General features: G+C 37.1%; 3 protein-coding genes across 13 annotated transcripts in view; 2 read left to right on the top strand and 1 right to left on the bottom strand.

The window, feature by feature from the left end:
- Window positions 1-116: 116 nt before the first annotated feature.
- Window positions 117-3,298, top strand: dnase1l1l (deoxyribonuclease I-like 1-like). The gene is made up of 9 exons (XM_067412651.1): window positions 117-200; window positions 698-850; window positions 951-1,039; window positions 1,123-1,209; window positions 1,321-1,433; window positions 1,555-1,667; window positions 1,774-1,931; window positions 2,615-2,711; window positions 2,788-3,298. The coding sequence occupies exons 2-9, from the start codon at window positions 710-712 to the stop codon at window positions 2,866-2,868; spliced, it is 879 nt and encodes a 292-aa protein (XP_067268752.1). The 5' UTR covers window positions 117-200; window positions 698-709; the 3' UTR covers window positions 2,869-3,298.
- A 715-nt stretch (window positions 3,299-4,013) lies between these two features.
- On the top strand, window positions 4,014-9,374 carry si:dkey-183p4.10 (protein starmaker). Of its 2 annotated transcripts, none has more exons than XM_067413742.1 (8): window positions 4,014-4,148; window positions 4,407-6,107; window positions 6,219-6,285; window positions 6,393-6,721; window positions 7,207-7,276; window positions 7,356-7,410; window positions 7,484-7,603; window positions 9,239-9,374. In XM_067413742.1, the coding sequence occupies exons 1-8, from the start codon at window positions 4,106-4,108 to the stop codon at window positions 9,338-9,340; spliced, it is 2,487 nt and encodes an 828-aa protein (XP_067269843.1). In that variant the 5' UTR covers window positions 4,014-4,105; the 3' UTR covers window positions 9,341-9,374. The 2 variants fall into 2 exon arrangements, with proteins under 2 accessions (XP_067269843.1, XP_067269842.1); XM_067413741.1 differs by having other exon boundaries at window positions 6,390-6,721.
- A 96-nt stretch (window positions 9,375-9,470) lies between these two features.
- Window positions 9,471-18,550, bottom strand: part of kcnq2a (potassium voltage-gated channel, KQT-like subfamily, member 2a) — a 33,275-nt gene continuing 24,195 nt past the window's right edge. For 5 of the 10 annotated variants that reach the window (XM_067413730.1, XM_067413731.1, XM_067413735.1 and 2 more), the window contains 5 exons: window positions 16,055-16,154; window positions 15,312-15,443; window positions 14,759-14,809; window positions 11,422-11,539; window positions 9,471-11,331 (listed from right to left, as the gene is read on the bottom strand). In XM_067413730.1, coding sequence (XP_067269831.1) covers window positions 10,624-11,331; window positions 11,422-11,539; window positions 14,759-14,809; window positions 15,312-15,443; window positions 16,055-16,154 — 1,109 coding nt within the window. In that variant the 3' untranslated portion in view covers window positions 9,471-10,623. The remainder of the gene's footprint in view (window positions 11,332-11,421; window positions 11,540-14,758; window positions 14,810-15,311; window positions 15,444-16,054; window positions 16,155-18,550) is intronic. The other 5 variants (XM_067413733.1, XM_067413736.1, XM_067413737.1 and 2 more) reach the window with 1 other exon arrangement.

The following is an 18,550-nucleotide window of genomic DNA, read 5'->3' as shown; positions in this document are numbered from 1 at the left end:
ACTTTAACAGTCTTAATAGCTTGACAGTCGTCATACAGGGTAAGTCATTTTATATTTTTACGGAAATGTATTTAGATTTAAAATTACAGAGGAACTATTTGTTGGTTGAATTTGCAGCTTAACGCAACGCAAAACTGGAAGCTTAGGCCTGAGGTGTTTCAACATAAGACATGGACTGTGCAACAACAACAACAACACGGGTTTATTCACGTTATTTCGGTTTATTAAATTACATCTTATATGCTATCTACTACTACACTGTAAAAAAAATGTGTTGGTTTAACTTAAAGTAACCTGGTTGCCTTAAAATTTTGAGTTTATTAAAATGATAATAAAAAAATGTTGATACAATGAATGAAATTAGTTTAATAAATAGAAACTCAAAATATTTTTTTATCTGAACCACATAAACATTTGTATTAATTATGAAAATAGCACAATTTGGCATGTTTCACTGCATTATCACAAATAAAACACCCACAATTACCCAATATGCTTACAAAATATTTGAATAAAGGTTGTCGATTCTCAAAAATGTTCATTGTATTAACTCAAATTTTTTATTTCAGTGAACTCAAAATTTTAAGGCAACCAGGTAACTTATTTTTTTAATATATATTTTTTTTACAGTGTACAGTATCCAGTATGACAAAAATTGGGAGTGTTTTGTTTGACTAATGTAACTATATATTTTTAGAAATTCGGATAAATGAGGTCGCCTCTTCTGGTATGTTTTGTTGGAATCTTTTTTTGGACAACTGTAATATCACTGAAGATCTGTGCCTTCAACATCCAGAGCTATGGGGAAGCAAAGGCCAGTAATAAAAGAGTTATGGAGATTTTGATAAAGGTACAACATTTATGAATAGATCAAATGTGTCTCTATCTGAAAACATTAAATGCTTACATTTCTAAAAGGCCTTCATTTTTGATTATTTTGTAATTTCTAGATCATTTCTCGCTGTGACCTTAGTTTAATTCAGGAGGTTCGAGATTCTAGAGGTAAAGCCGTATCAGCACTGTTGATGAACCTGAACAGGTACAGTATATTCATTGTATCACTGATGCATGCAACTCATTCATGTAGAATACATCACAATGTGTTCATTTTCCTTCCTCCAGGTTTGACACATCTCATATTTACACCCATTTAGAGAGTAAAAGAATGGGGAAGAAAACATATAAAGAGCAGTATGTATACATTTACAGGTAATACATTTGTTTTAAGTGCACAAATGAAGTGATCTGTAGTGAACATACCTAAATATTGCGAACATTAGGAGCGATGACGAACTCATCCAGCACATGCCATGTTCACAGGAAAGACATGCTACAGGTGCAAGAGCAATACCAGCACCCAGAGTTCAATGAGACCGCAGAAGAAGTGTTCTCCAGACAGCCCTTCGTCATATGGATCCGTTCTCCCACAACATGTACGTTGCAGAAACGTTCCACAGAGCATTTCTAGTACCTGGAAATAAAATAGCACATTCCAGCACAATGATTAACTCATATACACTTATATTGAATCTGATTGGCCGTATCATCTTACAGTGGTGAAGAACTTTGTCCTCATTGGTCAGCACACCTGTCCTAAGAACGCAATGAAAGAAATGGCGGCACTTTATGAGGTCTTCCAAACAGTCAGGAAGAAATGGAAAACTGAGGTACACCAAACTCATAAAATATATAATATATAGACAAATATTATAATAGAACTATAGAGAGAATGAAAGACTTTTATATTAATACATTTTTACCTTCCTTATCCAGAATGTGATGTTCCTGGGGGACTTAAATGCAGCCTGCAGCTATGTTACCAATAAAGGGCTGAAAAACGTGCGTCTCAGGAGCGACCCAAAGTTCCACTGGTTGATCAGAGATGAGCAAGATACTACAGTGCGTGAAAAAACACGCTGCGCTTATGACAGGTCTTACTTTCTTTACAAACCTACACAAAAACCATAGGGACATTAGAGCGCCGCAAGGATGACATCATGTTGTAGGCCATGTCGGAAGTTAGCATCACACTGTTTTAGTAGGATTAATAGGATTTTTCCATTGACTTTTGGTTTATTTAATAAAATTACCATCAAATGTTTATGATTCTTACAGGCATTCCACAAGATCTCCACAACTTTTATGAATTTTGAAGCATAAATACAATCGCCAGAAGTACAAAACATAGGCAATAAATGAAATACACCACAGTCCCGCCTCGCCACCGCTAACTCTTTCAGTCTTTATTTAAAGTCTGCAAGCTTGAGTGGTTAGTGAGATAATTTTTCCTGTTTACTGTGACAATATTTAATGTCCGCGACGATTTGTGTTGTCTCATTTAGTGACCACCTTTTTCAAGAAATGAGTAGGGTATTACTGAGCATGTGTTAACCAGACTTTATTTTAGGCATTTCACCCAAAACAACCTGACTTAGGAACAGTGGAAACTAAAATTTAAAAATGCTAACTTGCAACATTTGCCGGTTTTAGGACTCGTTCCTGCAGCACTCTATAGCATTCTGAGTCTAAACTACATGAATCAGTTTCAAAATGACATGCCAATGTAGTATGTTTCATAGTCTAACAGTTTAATCTTTCTGAAAATCCCCTTTAGGATTATTATTCATGGAAAAGAACTCATTACAGGGATAGTTCCGGAATCTGCTCAACCATTCAACTTCAAAAAAATATTTAATCTAACTGAGGAAGAGGTAAACAGTACTGCAACAGACTTAGGCTAATAATCCATAAGCAATGATTGAAATGTCTTTCTTTTTTTGCATTTAGGCTTTGGAAGTCAGTGACCACTATCCTGTAGAAGTGGATTTAAAAGCAAACCATCGCTACCTCCTGCGTCACGAACTGTAAAATGATGAATATCTGTGAATGACCTACAAAGTACTGATACTAATCAGCCTGATACTGTGATCATTAACCGGTATTTACTGTGCTCCGGTATCAACATCCGATACTATGCAGTGGCAGAACACATACATGCTTTTAAAGCAATTAATTGATACCTCAGAGATATGAGAAAAAAAGTGAATGGAGAAGGGTCATGGAAAATAAAATGATGTGGCCATTTATTATATTGTACATAATAGCAAAAAAAATACTGTTATGAGTTTACTACACTATTTAACCCATTTTTGCATCTTTACCCAATTAATTATTATACAATTTATTTAAAACAATTCAAGAATGTATTTGATTTATGATGCTTTGTTGTTCTGTTTTATGTGTCCTGAATTTGAGGTTATAGTGGAGATGATTAAATAATAAACACAGTGTCCTCATATTGCCGGTCTTGTAATACTTGAAGTTGTAAAATAATCTAACAGACATGAATTAAATCCACAAAACTCCAATTGTGACTCTTAAAAAAATGATTTTTTTAAAAACTCAAATATAGAAAATGAAATTTAATTCAGCTCATATGTTGTCAGACCCTTACACTGTTTTGAGTAGAAGCTATGCCTTTGTGTTCTTTCACTCTGTAATGTCAATAAATAATTCACACTATAAAACCGAATACACAAACTCTCAGCACTACAGTGGCTCACTAAAAAAGAAGCTTCTCATAATGGAAATCGACCATCTTGTTCCTCTTACAAAATATTTTACATCGCCTGAGGTGTCTGCATGGAAGCTTTCGCATAAATATACTGTGTGTGAGATGATGCGGTTGAGCTACTCAAACCACAACCTAGAAAAAACCCCGACGAACAAGGCTGCGCTCATGCAGCAGTGTCGCACACACACACACACACACACGCACAGAAGTACTAAGATGTAATAAATCAAATAAACATATTTTGAAACTTGTTTAACTGTTGATACTTATATTTAACAATGTTCATTTATATTGCATGCTAATTTAGCAGTTTTGTTCAGTCCCTGCTCAATTCTGTGATGTTTCTATTCATGCTCTTGTTGTTATGGCCTTATTTGAACAGGAAGCAGCTATGACATTATGCGGCACGCATCACACAAGCTCATTTTGTCAGGTGGTGGAACATTCAGAGTGTCTGTCATGTTTGCATCTGATTTTGTCAGTACGGGGTGAAATTAAATACTTAACACCTCCTGTTGTGTCAAAAACAAGATGGAACAACATATTGCTGATTTTCTGAAGGACGGATTACCAGGTAAGATTTTTATGTAAGACTTTTTGTGTATTGAAGCAGTAAAAAAGTTTGTAGTCAAATGTGCATATTGTGATTCTCACCACTAAACCATTTTATTCCATAAATATTCTGACCTTTTACTTATTTAAGTCAATAGGAGAAAAGTATGTAAAAATATGTTCCAGTGTATTTTGTTAATATAAATTAAGTTTCTGTTTAGATTACCCATATTTTGAATCGCGCATTGCACTGTGTTGTCTTTTTTTAAAATAAAAACAGAGGCAAACTTTGAGCATCTACACTCTGATGACGACGTTACCGTACCTCAAAATGAGCCAGACATGGAAGGCGTCAACAGTCACAGAGAATCCAGTGGGTCTGATTCTGACATAGATTTTGAGTGGACAAATAGGGAAGAGGGAACTAAGAACTTTTCTGAGAACAATAGGAACTTCTCATTAGATGAACAAAGCACTGAGGAAGGATCTATGCTCTGTGTTTCATTGGATGACGACGACACAGATGAAAATAAAACACAAAACCAGCTATTTAGCCTGCATGGTGAGGAATGCAGAAAGAATGAAGTCGAGATACATGCAGATATCCTACAAGCTAAAGATGCCAGTGTGCTGGAAATGGTTCTTCCAAAAGAAACTCGCTATGATCTGGAAACAATGAGCCCAGAGACCACATCGCGTCTGCTGTCCTACCAGATGGTGGATAAACCTAAAAATGAGAGCTCAACATCCAAAGAGGGCAGAATGAAGCTTGGCAGCACTGAGGAACATGTCCTTCAGCATGCACCAGATGATAATATGCTAGATAAGTCAACATTGCAAGATTGGCCAGTAGCATCAATGGAGGTCCAGTCTGGGGATGAGATGAAAGAGTTTACGGAAGAAGATGAAAATCATGAAAGAGAAGAGGAAGGTTTAGCAGAGTACCCCTCTGATTTGTCCCAAAGTGATAGTGAGGACAGCAGTGAAGGTCATGAGGGTGGACAACCCAATCACATGGACACCAAGCTAGCTCAGGTGCAAGTTGTAGAACTGGGTTGTTCCTATAAAATGAAGAACCTAGAAGAACCTCCATTGAATTACAAAGTTGAAACCTCAAAGGATGATAATGTTCAAAGGAAAGATGAATGTATGGATCCTGATGTCAAGAATGAGGATCTGAATGTGGAGACACCAGGGAAATCTGAAGATGACATATTGTTCCAGACAAAGCAGGACAATATTAGAGAGGATGAAAATAACAGTGAGATTTCAAACACTGGGGAAAATGTCCCATCCAATTCCAGTGAATCTTACATGAATGAGCAACTTGACCATGATAGTGATATCAGCAGTGATGGTGACTACTGCAAGAGGCAAGGAGAAAACCCTGATTTCACTTCCCATACAATCTCGAAGGAAAAAAACGCAGCTCTCGTGAAACAAGAACATAACTTCACGAAAGACTTTGCTACAGATTGGAACAGCATTGAAGATGAAACAGTAGACGTGGTGGTCACAGAAAGTCAGAAAGAGGTATGTGATGTAGACACTTTTTCAAGCTTTACAGCATCCCCTGATGCAGGAATGGAAGGGTCTTCTGAGACATACTCATCTGAAAGCAGAACCGTGAGGGAATCACATCCATTAGAGGACATTTCAGTCAAACCAGACAAGAACAACAAAGAACAGAACAGTGAGCACTCAGAAGTTTCAGACCTTGGTGAAAATATCAACACTTTGCTACCTGGGACATTTTGGAACTTGATGGATGATCACAACTTGAATCTTGACGAATATGACTGGGACATTAATGGAGAAGAGATGATCTGTGATGAAGAGGCGATCGGTGATGAAGAGGACGATTTTCAGGAAGAGCAGGAGAATGATGGGGAGGAGACAAACAGGGACTGGGAGAAAGAAAAAGCAAGAATTGAAGCATTTAACAAATTCTACCAGCCAGCAGAAGGAGAGGAAAACAAAGGTAAATGCTTATTTGTCAACCATCTTAACATCCTAACGCAATTACATGAATCACATTTTTATGAATGAATTTGACCATATTACTGGATACATTATTTCCCAACTACAACAGATAGAATCCACAAAGTGACATTTTGTTTGGATCTAGAATCCTGTCTTTATGAGGTGGATAGTGACAGGTAAAGCAGATTTCAAAATACTTCAAAAGTAAAGAGTTTTTAATATATCATATATCTTAGATTTTAGTGCACATGCAAGCTCATACATTTGATTTGCCACACAGCAGTGAAGAGGAACTGAGCACAAAAGGTTGCGTCAGTGAGTTGCACCCTCCAGAGTCCAGTTCAGTCAAAAAAGAACAAAGCAACATGGAAGAAGTTTCATACATTGAAAATATCAGCACCCTTCTGGAGAATGAGGAAATGCAGCTTGATGAATATGACCATGACAATAATGTAGAAGAGTTCTGTAAAATTACCTCAAGTAAGGCGACCTGTGATGATGAGGATGATTTCTTAGAGAAGCTGAAAAATGAAATAGAGAGGGACATGGAGCAGGAACAAGCTAGAATTGACAGATACTACAAAGAGTCTGTTAAAGAGAAGCAAAATGAAGGTAAGCACTCATACATGTTTCATCCAAATTACAATACTGTTGAAAAAGATTTTAAATAGAATTACATTAATCTAAAGTGACAGTAACTATATTAGTACCATTACAAAAAAGTTATATTCCAAATGCTGCTCTATTAATGAAATAACTGTAAAAAGTATCATGGTTTCCACAAAAATGTATATATTTACTGTAATATTAATGGTTTTCATCATGCATGTGCATGATAATATAATGATTCTTGAGCATGAAATCAGCATATTAGAATAACTTCTGAAGACACTGAAGACTGGAGTAAAGATGCTGAAAATTCCCATTTGCCATCAAAGAAATAAATAACTATCAAATAGTTCTGTTTTTTTTATATAAAAATTGTTCCTGTACCTCAACTGTTACCCATAACACTAGCATTAAGGACATGGGTTCAGATAAAAATGCCTGATAAATGAATGAATAAATAAATAATGTGCAAAATTCTCTCTCAAAAGTTACAGACAGGACCCAGAGAGCTATGTTTAGGTTGGTTCAAGGATCTTCTCAAAATGAAGAAGATGATAGGTAAGACGGATTTCATGCATCTTCAAGTTTCATTCAGATTTCAGATTGTTAAATTTGTATTTTATATATCGCCTTGCAGCAGTGAACAGGAATCAAACTCAGAAGATGACACTGCCAATGTCCAGAAGACTAAGGTGAGAATTATCAAGAATACAACTAAATAATCAAATAATAATAATCTAACATAATCTGCTCTCCATGTTTCAGGACCAAAGCGATTCTGATGAACCACATGAGAGATGTTTATACACAGGAAGGCCCAAAGTTTTACCAAAAGGGTTACAAAAGGCAGACAAGCAGCTGAAGGAACATCCCAAAACAAATAAGGTAAGTATAAAATTGAAAACAAATAACAAAAAATACATCAGCAACAATTATAGATAAAAACTCTTATTTTTGAGGTACCATTTTTTTTAAACCTTGAGACAGGTTAGACAAAAGCTTTTTTTTGGTCATATCACCTTTTTGTCATGCCCTTTTCCCACGTCCCATGATGCTTTGCGCAAATTGCACAAATTTGCACAAAGGCCACAAATAACCCTAAAAATCTTGAGTATTTCCGAGAGAATATTACACATGTTAAATATCACTGTAGGTATAACATCGGTATAGCACCGACATATAAGGTATAACATACCTTAATCAAAACTGTTTATTGTAATTGAATTCAAGTGTTGATAAAAAAAGGGATGCATGAAGCTAGAATAAAATGCTTTTAAAATGGAAAGAGTTAAAGTACAGTTAAAGGTATATTTTAAGTATAAAATAAGACACCTTAATAGGAACATAGTATACTTAAATGGATAGTTCAGCCAAAAATTAAAAATTACCTCATGATTTACTCTTTTTTCCCCGCAAGTTGAACGTGGAAGGTCTGGTGGAAGCTAGATATTTTACTTTATAATGTGTTAAATATGGATATTTTTCTTACACAAACGTATCGCTTCACTTCAGAAGGCCTTTATTAACCACCCGGAGCCGTGTGGATTACTTTTATGATGGATGGATGCACTTTTGGGGCTTCAAATTTTGGCTCCAATTTACTGCCTGGATTATGCTTGGATTAGCCAGGAGATTTTTTAATATAAATAAGATATAATTAATATATATATATATATATATATATATATATATATATATATATATATATATATATATATATATATATATATATATATATATATATATATTCATCTGAAAGAAGAATGTTATATGCATCTAGGATGGCTTGAGTGAATTGTGGGGTAATTTCCATTTTTGGGTGAACTGTCCCAAAAATAATTTATAATATAAGTACGTTGTTATGTTAACTTAAAGAAAACTTGCAGTATAAAACTACTAAACTAGTAGTTTACTAACAGTACACTTCAAAGTACTAAAAGTGTTAAAATAGTTAACTACTAGTATCCTTTTAAGTTCACTTGTAGTACAGCTGCAATACAAATGAGAAACATAGCAGTGAACAAGTTGTGCCCTTAAAGTTTATTACTGTTACTCTTATAGTACACTTTAACATACTTTTATATACTAAAAAGTGGCCCAATTTAGTCCTCCTGCTACAAAGAAGAAGAAAAAATAAATAAAGCTCAATCTGTCAACCTGACGGATAAGGATTATTTGTGCAACTTCAGTATTTTTGAGTAAACTTCCCCAAAACTGGAAGTCCCTCCCATGATCTAAAACACAGGAGGCTTGTTAGGAAAAAGGAGGATAATCAATTATAAAAAATAACGTTTTGAGTTAAAAACAAATGTTTTGAGTAAATAACAACATGCTCATGGTACACACAAGTCATGTCTAATTGTGCAAACATTTATCATATATAAAAATGCCATTTTTCATGTACAATGCACGTTACTGCACTTAAATCAGCATCTAGCAATGACAATGACTTTGAAGTCATTACTAATAACACCAATAATCTAACCTATCAGTGACTAAACTCTGTCTTGTTCTCTCTAGTGTCTGGTCCTGCTGCGGTCAGTGTTAGCAGTGTCTCTAGGGACAGCGGTGGGGCTGCTGTCTTACTGCTGGGCCACAGACAGCTTGGACTGGATCTACTGAATTCACAACGGATTTTGTATATTCAACATAATTCAAAACACAAAATAAAAGTAAAGACCACTGCATGTATGATAAAGAAATCATTGCACAAGACCATGCACAATGTCACAAAACAGACAAGCAAGCAGACTGAGATAAAACCAACTTTATTTCCTTACAGGATGCAACCTAATATTGTGATGTTTGAACAGTGTTTTGAAATACAGCTTTTTTTTTAAAATAAATAAAAAAATCTTTGTTTTCTTATGTAAACCATATTTAGTTTAGATTAATTATCTTCTGTTTTACTATGGAAAGTGATACATTTGCAGATGTACTTGGTCTCTTGCCCTATACAGGACAAAAATGTGTTTTTAAAGTAAAACTGACCTGAAAAAAAAAAATCAAATAAACAAATAAATACATTTGATACATTTTCAATTCCTTTATCCCTGACTATATCTGACTGCAGTTAAGGAGACATTCTTTCATCGTTATCTCGATTGTCATCCTATTAGGTTGTCAGCAAGCTATATTCCATAAACATGCCATGCAGTTAGTGTATTTTTAGGTCTGATTATTATTCAGTGCCTTCTTCACTACAGCATAAAATATGATATCATAGTGAAAATTAAAACCGCATACAATAGCATGGAAATTTCTCTTTAAACCATCACCAGGGTTTCCAGGAATATTATTAGTTCCTCTAAAAGTATGTCTCTCTCCGTAAGAGCTTTGCCTTTAAAAGTAGCTATAAAAATTAATTCATTTTTCCACCCTTCAGATAAGAAATGGAAGAGGACCTGTAAGGCATGCTCAGCTTTCTGTCATCTTTTTCTTTGGCTGAAATAATTTTCTCCATTGGTTCATTAAATGCTCACTACAAACACATGCCCTGATTAACTACTCGTTTCGCATAACAGTCTCATAACGCATTTCAGAAAAGGCAATGTAAATAAATAAATATCTTGTGAATCTAAATTACAGTTGTAAGGTAAAGTGCTTTTGATACCGCATTAGCTGTGGTGACTACGCAAACTAATAAAGAAGAGGTGCCTGGTTTGATTTGAATAAGATCCATGCCGGTAATTGAATACACTCAATCTCTTCCCCATGTGAACGCACATATCCTCAGCCTCCATGTTTGAGATCTTTTTTTAATGATCATGATTCGTTCTCGCTGATGTTGCATCAGTGCAGTCACTATTCACTCCCACGTGTGTTTTCTGAGATTGAACTTCCGACGGTTTTAAATGTCCATCAGCTACATCCAGGATACTGGTCCGCACAACATAAACTCGAAACTACTTCAGACCGGACCACATCCTGTCACCGAAAGGCCCCTCCCCTGTAAAAGAAAGAGGTGACGGTGCTCCGGGCGTATACAGGTCAGAGTCCGTATCTGACTCCCCCTCGGCCAAATAAGGCCTGAGACGGGTGCGCAGGTTCCCGGCTCCTCCACCAAAAAGCCCCAGACCCACCGGACGCACGTAATCCTCTTCCCTGGCCTGAGAAATGCTAAAGCCACTAAAAGAGCGGTCTAGTTCCTCATGGTCCACCGAGGGAATGGACAGAGACGTGTCACTCTCTACGGCTCCCTGTTGCTGGATCGGTCTCCTGGACCTACGCGAGCGGCTGCTGTCGCCGATCTCGTGGAACGGCGGAGGCGGGAGGCGGTACAGCGAGGGGTCGTCGGTGCCTATCGGTGACACTCCTCGGCTGTTGTTCCAAAGAGGCACGCTGAGGGGATGTTCCTCCTGCTGATGCCATGAGGTAGAGGGCCGACACTGGCTGTCGGTGGGAGTCCCGTTGGGACCGCGATGGACCGGGGACAAACTCTTGTTTTTATCCTCGTCCTCTGCTTTCTCGCTCTTATCGTCAGGGCTGTGGTAAGGTGGAGCAGGGTAAGGGATTTTAAAGCCCAGGAGGGCTTCGGTCTCAGATCGTGGGATGCCCATATGTGTGGTGTACATGCTGACCAAAAAGTTGAGTTTGAGGTCCATTGCCCCCACCTGCACAAGGAGAGATAAGTAGACTCCTCAGCACCGACATATACGGTGCAATACAACCATATCAACTGAACTTGACACAATGTGGTTTACCTGTTTCTCCATCTTGTTCACACGTCCCATCATGCTCAGGTCCTCAGCCATCTCTGTGTCGCTTTTGGGTTTGTCTTTCTCTCCTGCCCCGGCTCCTTTTCCCACAATCTGATCCACTCTAGTGATCCAATAGACCATCACTTCGACACATAGTCAATACACCCTCATTCACACTGAGATTCAGTGGTTAACTGTGCATTGTACCATGTCAAGTTTACGGAAATGAGCTTTATGGAGGGGAAATCGATTATGCAAATGAAAAGATAGTGCAGCAGGGTTTAAATAATAGGGAAGCAAATGATTTGAAGCTTGATTTGCTGAAAGGAATATTTGTGATATTGCATGCTGCATTCCATACTGCAAACTTTTTAATCAGCATGCATTCATCAGGGAGTTGGGTCTTCAAAAAGATGACTCTTTCAAATAAAGATGTGCTTCCAGCATTGCACTGAGGTGAGCGCTCCCATTACTGCAGTTTAAACACATCTGAGTGTGTTCTGTTTCTCTGCAAAGTTATTGACAGCAGTGTTGGGGAGTAAATAAAATCAACTAAAAATACAGAAACAACTAACAACTACATTTTTTAGTGTGAAAAGTCAAGTGTGAACTAGTTTGTATCTGACAAGTGTGATTATTTTTATTAAATAATTTTAGTAAATTTGTTTAGACCTAAACGGCCCTCAGTTTTGAACAGTATTGTTATTGTTAACAAGAGCTAAAAAAAAAATATTTCGAAAAAAAGCACAAGCATGTAATAAAATGGCTAAAAAATCTAATCTCAACTCAACATGTAAAAGTACAAGCTATTTCAAAATACTAATAAAAACTACAATAGTTCAAAACTAAAATAACACTGGTCAGAATCATTCTAGTAAGTCGGTTCGATTGAGTGTTGAATGACTAATAAAACGGCTTCAACCTGCGCTGCATATTCAGTTTACTTCTTAATAGTTGAATATTTCGTGAACGCCTGCTGTTAATGTTTTCAGTTCAGTTAGATTAAAGGGTTAATTCACCCAAAAATAAAAAATTATCCCATAATTTACTCACCCTCAACCCATCCTAGGTGTATATGACTTATTTCATCAAACACAATCAGAGTTATATTAAAGTTATAATTATAGATGTTTCTTACAAAAAGGCATTGCTTCGCTTTAGAAGGCCTTTAAGCTGGAGCTGTGTGGATTACTTATATGATGGATGGAATCGCTTTTTTTGGCCTTCAAAATAAATGGTATCACTTCCCCATTCACTTCAATTATAAAGCTTGTTAAAATTTATTTTTAAATAACTGTGTTTGGTTGAAAGAAGAAAGTTATATACACCTTGGATGGCTTAAGGGTGAATATATTATGGGATACATTTTTTTGTTTGTTGGTGAACTAACCCTTTTAGGGTGCATTTTGTAAAGGATGTTTTCATATTTGGTACTTTAACCTAAATTGATTTTTGATTTATTAAAAACCCCAGTGAGACATATATCAGACTAGATTATAAACAATATCATCAGATAGTTGTATTTAGAAAGATTTTGCCCCCTTAAAATATCTTCCCCAACACTGATTGGCAAATATACAGATCCTTCTCAAAAAATTAAATAAAGATAAAGATAAAAATTAAACTTTCATATATTTTAGATTAATTGCACACCAACTGAAATATTTCAGGTCTTTAATTGTTTTTATTTTGATGATTTTGGCATACAGCTCATGAAAACCCAAAATTTTCAAAAAATTAGCATATCATGAAAAGGTTCTCTAAAGGAGCTATTAACCTAATCATCTGAATCAACTAATTAAATCTTAACACCTGCAAAAGATTCCTGAGGCTTTTAAAAACTCCCAGCCTGGTTCATTACTCAAAACCGCAATTATGGGTAAGACTGTCGACCTGACTGCTGTCCAGAAGGCCATCATTGACACCCTCAAACAAGAGGGTAAGACACAGAAAGAAATTTCTGAACGAATAGGCTGTTCCCAGAGTGCTGTATCAAGGCACCTCAGTGGGAAGTCTGTGGGAAGGAAAAAGTGTGGCAAAAAACGCTACACAACGAGAAGAGGTGACCGGACCCTGAGGAAGATTGTGGAGAAGGACCGATTCCAGACCTTGGGGGAAAAATGTCTGCGGAAGCAGTGGACTGAGTCTGGAATAGAAACATTCAGAGTCACCCTGCACAGGCGTGTGCAGGAAATGGGCTGGTGTTGGTCCACTGTGCTTTATCAAGGGCAGGGTCAATGCAGCTAGCTATCAGGAGATTTTGGATTTTCCTGCTCACAGTGCCAAAACCACTGGTAAATGGTTTACTGACCATGGTATTACTGTGCTCAATTGGCCTGCCAACTCTGACCTGAACCCCATAGAGAATCTGTGGGATATTGTGAAGAGAAAGTTGAGAGACGCAAGACCCAACACTCTGGATGAGCTTAAGGCCGCTATCGAAGCATCCTGGGCCTCCATAACACCTCAGCAGTGCCACAGGCTGATCGCCTCCATGCCACGCCGCATTGAAGCAGTCATTTCTGCAAAAGGATTCCCGACCAAGTATTGAGTGCATAACTGAACATAATTATTTGAAGGTTGACTTTTTTTGTATTAAAAACACTTTTCTTTTATTGGTCGGATGAAATATGCAAATGTTTTGAGTTTTGGGCTTTCATGAGCTGTATGCCAAAATCATCAGTATTAAAACAATAAAGACCTGAAATATTTCAGTTGGTGTGCAATGAATCTAAAATATATGAAAGTTAAATTTTTATCATTACATTATGGAAAATAATGAACTTTATCACAATATGCTAATTGTTTTAGAAGGACCTGTACTAACGGCAAGGAATTTGTGTTATAAAAATGTGGGGAAATGAATGACAATTAATTCACAATGTCACCTGGTTCCATGCGTTATGATGCTTTGTGTTTTAAACACTGTACATTTTAGTTATTCTCTCTTTTTTAAACCCTGGAACATCATGCACAATTGCATCAGTCCCCCGGTAGGCAGGCTGCATGGTCACACCGTAGTGTGTAATATTATTGCACAACATAAAGACAATTCTTTTTTTTAAATAATTTTATAAATTAATTTTGATAAGCTTAATTCTGAAGCACTAATTATGGATAATTATAACCATCCAAAACGTAATTCTAAAGATGAACACAGAATATCAATCGACAATGCTACCGGTTAGCAACCAGTTTCTCCTCATGTATCTCTTTGACTTCAGTAATATAACTGTCATGATAATTATCTCCAAAAACACAACTGTAGTTTTACACTACAATGTTGTCCAATAATAAACCCATTCAGCCCGGGAAGGCCATTGGTGAATTGATTACGTACTTCTTGTGACGAGGGGTCGAAGGGGGAGGGGGACCCACAATCAAATCTATCCTGGCAAAGTACACAGAGAGAAGATGGATACCAAGCATCATCAAGCAACACATGGAAACCATTCCATATACCCCAGCGAGGACCGTTGACAAATAAGAAAGAATATATGCCATACATGTCTGTTCTCACCCACTTCTAGGAACAGGGTTATATGTTTACATGTATGATAGAAATGGTTTTTGCTGTTGGAATATATTGGTATATGTGTGGATGCTATTTCACAACATATATGAGGCTTATTTGAGAGAAAAGGAGTGAATCTGAATTCAAATCATTTTGAATGTGACACAAAAAACAACCACTGTGAATGTGATTTTGATCAAGCAGTGTTTAAGTATCTCATCCTGCCTTCATACATTTTGTTTTTATCTTTTTGCAATACCAAACAGTAACCACCAGAGGGTGCAGCCAACAGTCCAGCTCTTGTCAAATTGACTGAAGCATAATGGGGAAAAGTTTCTGATTTGTATTTTGTTTTGTTTTAGACAGACTGAAGTCTTGCCTGGACTGAAGGTTTTTGATGCGTGACAGCATGTCCAGATGGCCGGCTGAATATTGCTCAATCACATCCATCACGTCATAGGGCCTGAGGCTCTCTTTAAATCTCCTCTTGGATACCAGGAACCGCATAACACTGGGGAAAACAGAAAAATGACTGGTAACATGACAATTCAGAGCAATAACTACAGAATTTAAAGGGATAGTTCACTCAAAAATGAAAATTTGATGTTTATCAGCTTACCCCCAGGGCATCCAAGATGTAGGTGTGTTTGTTTCTTCAGTAATACACAAATGAAGATTTTTAACTCCAACCGTCGCTTGTATAATGCATGTCAGTGGGGTGTAATTCTATGAGAGCCACTATGAGAGTAAACAACACATAGACATATCTAGTATTCTATCATTCCCAATGCCATTACATCCATTGAAGAAGGTCAAAAACCTGGTGTTACTCTTATAATAGCTCTCATAGAACACACCCCATTGACATGCATAAATAGTTCGAGTTAAAAATCTTAATTTGTGTTCTATTGAAGAAACAAACACGGGTAAGCAAATAAACATCAAAAAACTATCCATTTAATAAGCCTTTAACTGTCCCACCAGTCAAATAATACAGTTACTGAATAATTGATAACAAATAACATGTATTAAAATTATTATTATACTTTAAAGTATTTCATTATTTAAAAAAATAAAATCACATAATTTGTTTTATTTTGTCTGGCGACTTATGCCTCTTACCAGATTGCTCTGATGGTGACCTTGAGTCCCGGAGACAGATCTGGCACAAATTCGCAGTTGAAACCCCTATCGTCTCCAAGCTCCTCTGGAAGGCTCGCCTCTACAACACACAAAAGCAAAGGCTGCTCCCAATGTAAAGAGTCCTAATGTTAACGAAGAACATCCGTTTGCCAAGATTAAAGACTACAGAAATCATCTGCCATGGCAGACATGCTCGATTAAACTGCTACAGTACTTCACATTATACAACAGTTAGTTCCAGACCTTGAATTTGATTGGCCAAGTGGTGTTCCAAGAGTGATATTTAGTCCAAAAGCACTTATCACTGTTAGAATCACTGTGCTTGTCAGCATCCCTGCCATTCCAAACCATAACATATGAGTGTTGTGGAGTGAAAGCAGTTTTTTTTTCAGGACTGTTGTATAAAATCAATATCACATGCAAAATATGATGCTGTTCTAGCATCTGTATTTTAGTCGTAGGAATGAGGCTGCAGTTATGCTATGCTGAAATTCTGTACAATATTTGCTTGTGATATTGCTACAGTAAAATCCATCATATATTATCATACAGGTTTGGAGCAACATGAGGACAAGTAAATGATGACAATTTTTGTTTTTTGTGAGAACTATTCCTTATATACTCTGACCTAAAGGATTATTAGGAACACCATACTAATACTGTGTTTGACCCCCTTTTGGCTTCAGAACTGCCTTAATTCAACGTGGCTTTGATTCAACAAGGTGCTGAAAGCATTCTTTAGAAATGATGGCCCGTATTGATAGGATAGCATCTTGCAGTTGATGGACATTTGTGGGATGCACATCCAGGGCACGAAGCTCCCGTTCCACCACATCCCAAAGATGCTCTATTGGGTTGAGATCTGGTGACTGTTGGGGCCATTTTAGTACAGTGAACTTATTGTCATGTTCAAGAAACCAATTTGCAATTATTCAAACTTTGTGACATGGTGCATTATCCTGCTGGAAGTAGCCCTCACAGGATGGGTACATAGTCATAAAGGGATGGACATGGTCAGAAACAATGCTCAGGTAGGCATTTAAACGATGCCCAATTGGCACTAAGTGGCCTAAAGTGTGCCAAGAAAACATCCCCCACACCGTTACACCACCACCACCAGCCTGCACAGTGGTAACAAGGCATGATGGATCCATGTTCTCATTCTGTTTACGCCAAATTCCGACTCTACCATCTGAATGTGTCAACAGAAATTAAGACTCATCAGACCAGGCAACATTTTTCCAGTCTTCAACTGTCCAATTTTGGTGAGCCGTTGCAAATTGTAGCCTTTTTTTCCTATTTGTAGTGGAGATGAGTGGTACCCGGTGGGGTCTTCTGCTGTTGTAGCCCATCCGCCTCAAGGTTGTGCGTGTTGTGGCTTCACAATTGCTTTTCTGCATACCTTGGTTGTAACAAGTGGTTATTTCAGTCAAAGTTGCTCTTCTATCAGCTTGAATCAGTCAGTCCATTCTCCTCTGACCTCTAGCATTAACAAGGCATTTTTGCCCACAGGACCATTCCCTTTTCACACCATTCTTTGTAAACCCTAGAAATGGTTGTGCATGAAAATTCCAGTAACTGAGCTGATCGGCCCCTCTGGCACCAACAACCATGCCACGCTTAAAATGGCTTATATCACCTTTCTTTCCCATTCTGACATTCAGTTTGGAGTTCAGAAGATTGTCTTGACCAGGACCACACCCCTAAATGCATTGAAGCAACTCCCATGTGATTGGTTGATTAGATAATTCCATCAATCAGAAATTAAACAGGTGCTCCTAATAATCCTTAAGTTGAGTGTATGGGTTGCTCACCTGTCTAATAAAGCACTAACTATATTAAAACGTCTTTTGTGTTTTCATGGTTTCTACAAAACTGAAATCGAAGGTATCGCAGATATGATGTCATTGGTAGGGGATACACGGACATGGTCTGTGTCCTGGTAAAAAAAAGGCTTATTTCTCTGGATTTAAACATTCTTGGAAACATTTGGGATAATGTAAGTACACAAGTCAACTAAATATATAACATAGTTTTATTAGTTTTTGGATGTTTTAATCCAAAAATCTTACTTAACGTGCCTTAAGTATTTATTAAAATGCTACTGGATATGACAAGTAAGATTTTTTAGTGTAATTTTAGACAAAATACAGTTGTGCATGGTCAAATTTCTACGCCTGTGAAATGGATAGCCCTCCTAATCTCAGGATCACTTTGTCAGCATTAGTCTTTTTTTGACAGAAGCTTCAGACATGCTTTTATGTTTCTGTGTGCATTGAGCTGAATGAGCTGAAACAATAGTGTTACTCATGCATGAAGCACTTACCAGAACCTGCTAGTCTGAGCATTTAGAGCGATAGCACATGTGAGGGAAACTTTTGTGCACCTAACAAAATCTAGCAATCTGCAAATTTCAACCCCCTATGAATAACAAGTAAAGCTAGGACAAAAAAGTGTTAGTAGTGCATGTGTCAT

The sequence above is a fragment of the Pseudorasbora parva genome, chromosome 13 (assembly GCF_024679245.1).
Source record: "Pseudorasbora parva isolate DD20220531a chromosome 13, ASM2467924v1, whole genome shotgun sequence".
Classification (NCBI taxonomy): Eukaryota; Metazoa; Chordata; class Actinopteri; order Cypriniformes; family Gobionidae; genus Pseudorasbora; species Pseudorasbora parva.
Note: the sequence above shows the minus strand (reverse complement) of the source record. Positions and strands in the feature narration are given on the sequence as shown.

Bases quoted from the DNA above. Each gene is read 5' to 3' on its own strand.
- dnase1l1l (XM_067412651.1), top strand. From the start codon at position 710: ATGAGGTCGCCTCTTCTGGTATGTTTTGTTGGAATCTTTTTTTGGACA. The intron at 1,210-1,320 runs GTAATACATTTG...CCATGTTCACAG, and splicing joins CAGTATGTATACATTTACAG to GAAAGACATGCTACAGGTGC. The intron at 1,932-2,614 runs GTCTTACTTTCT...AATCCCCTTTAG, and splicing joins ACACGCTGCGCTTATGACAG to GATTATTATTCATGGAAAAG.
- si:dkey-183p4.10 (XM_067413741.1), top strand. From the start codon at position 4,106: ATGGAACAACATATTGCTGATTTTCTGAAGGACGGATTACCAG. The intron at 4,149-4,406 runs GTAAGATTTTTA...AAATAAAAACAG, and splicing joins TCTGAAGGACGGATTACCAG to AGGCAAACTTTGAGCATCTA. The intron at 7,277-7,355 runs GTAAGACGGATT...ATCGCCTTGCAG, and splicing joins CAAAATGAAGAAGATGATAG to CAGTGAACAGGAATCAAACT.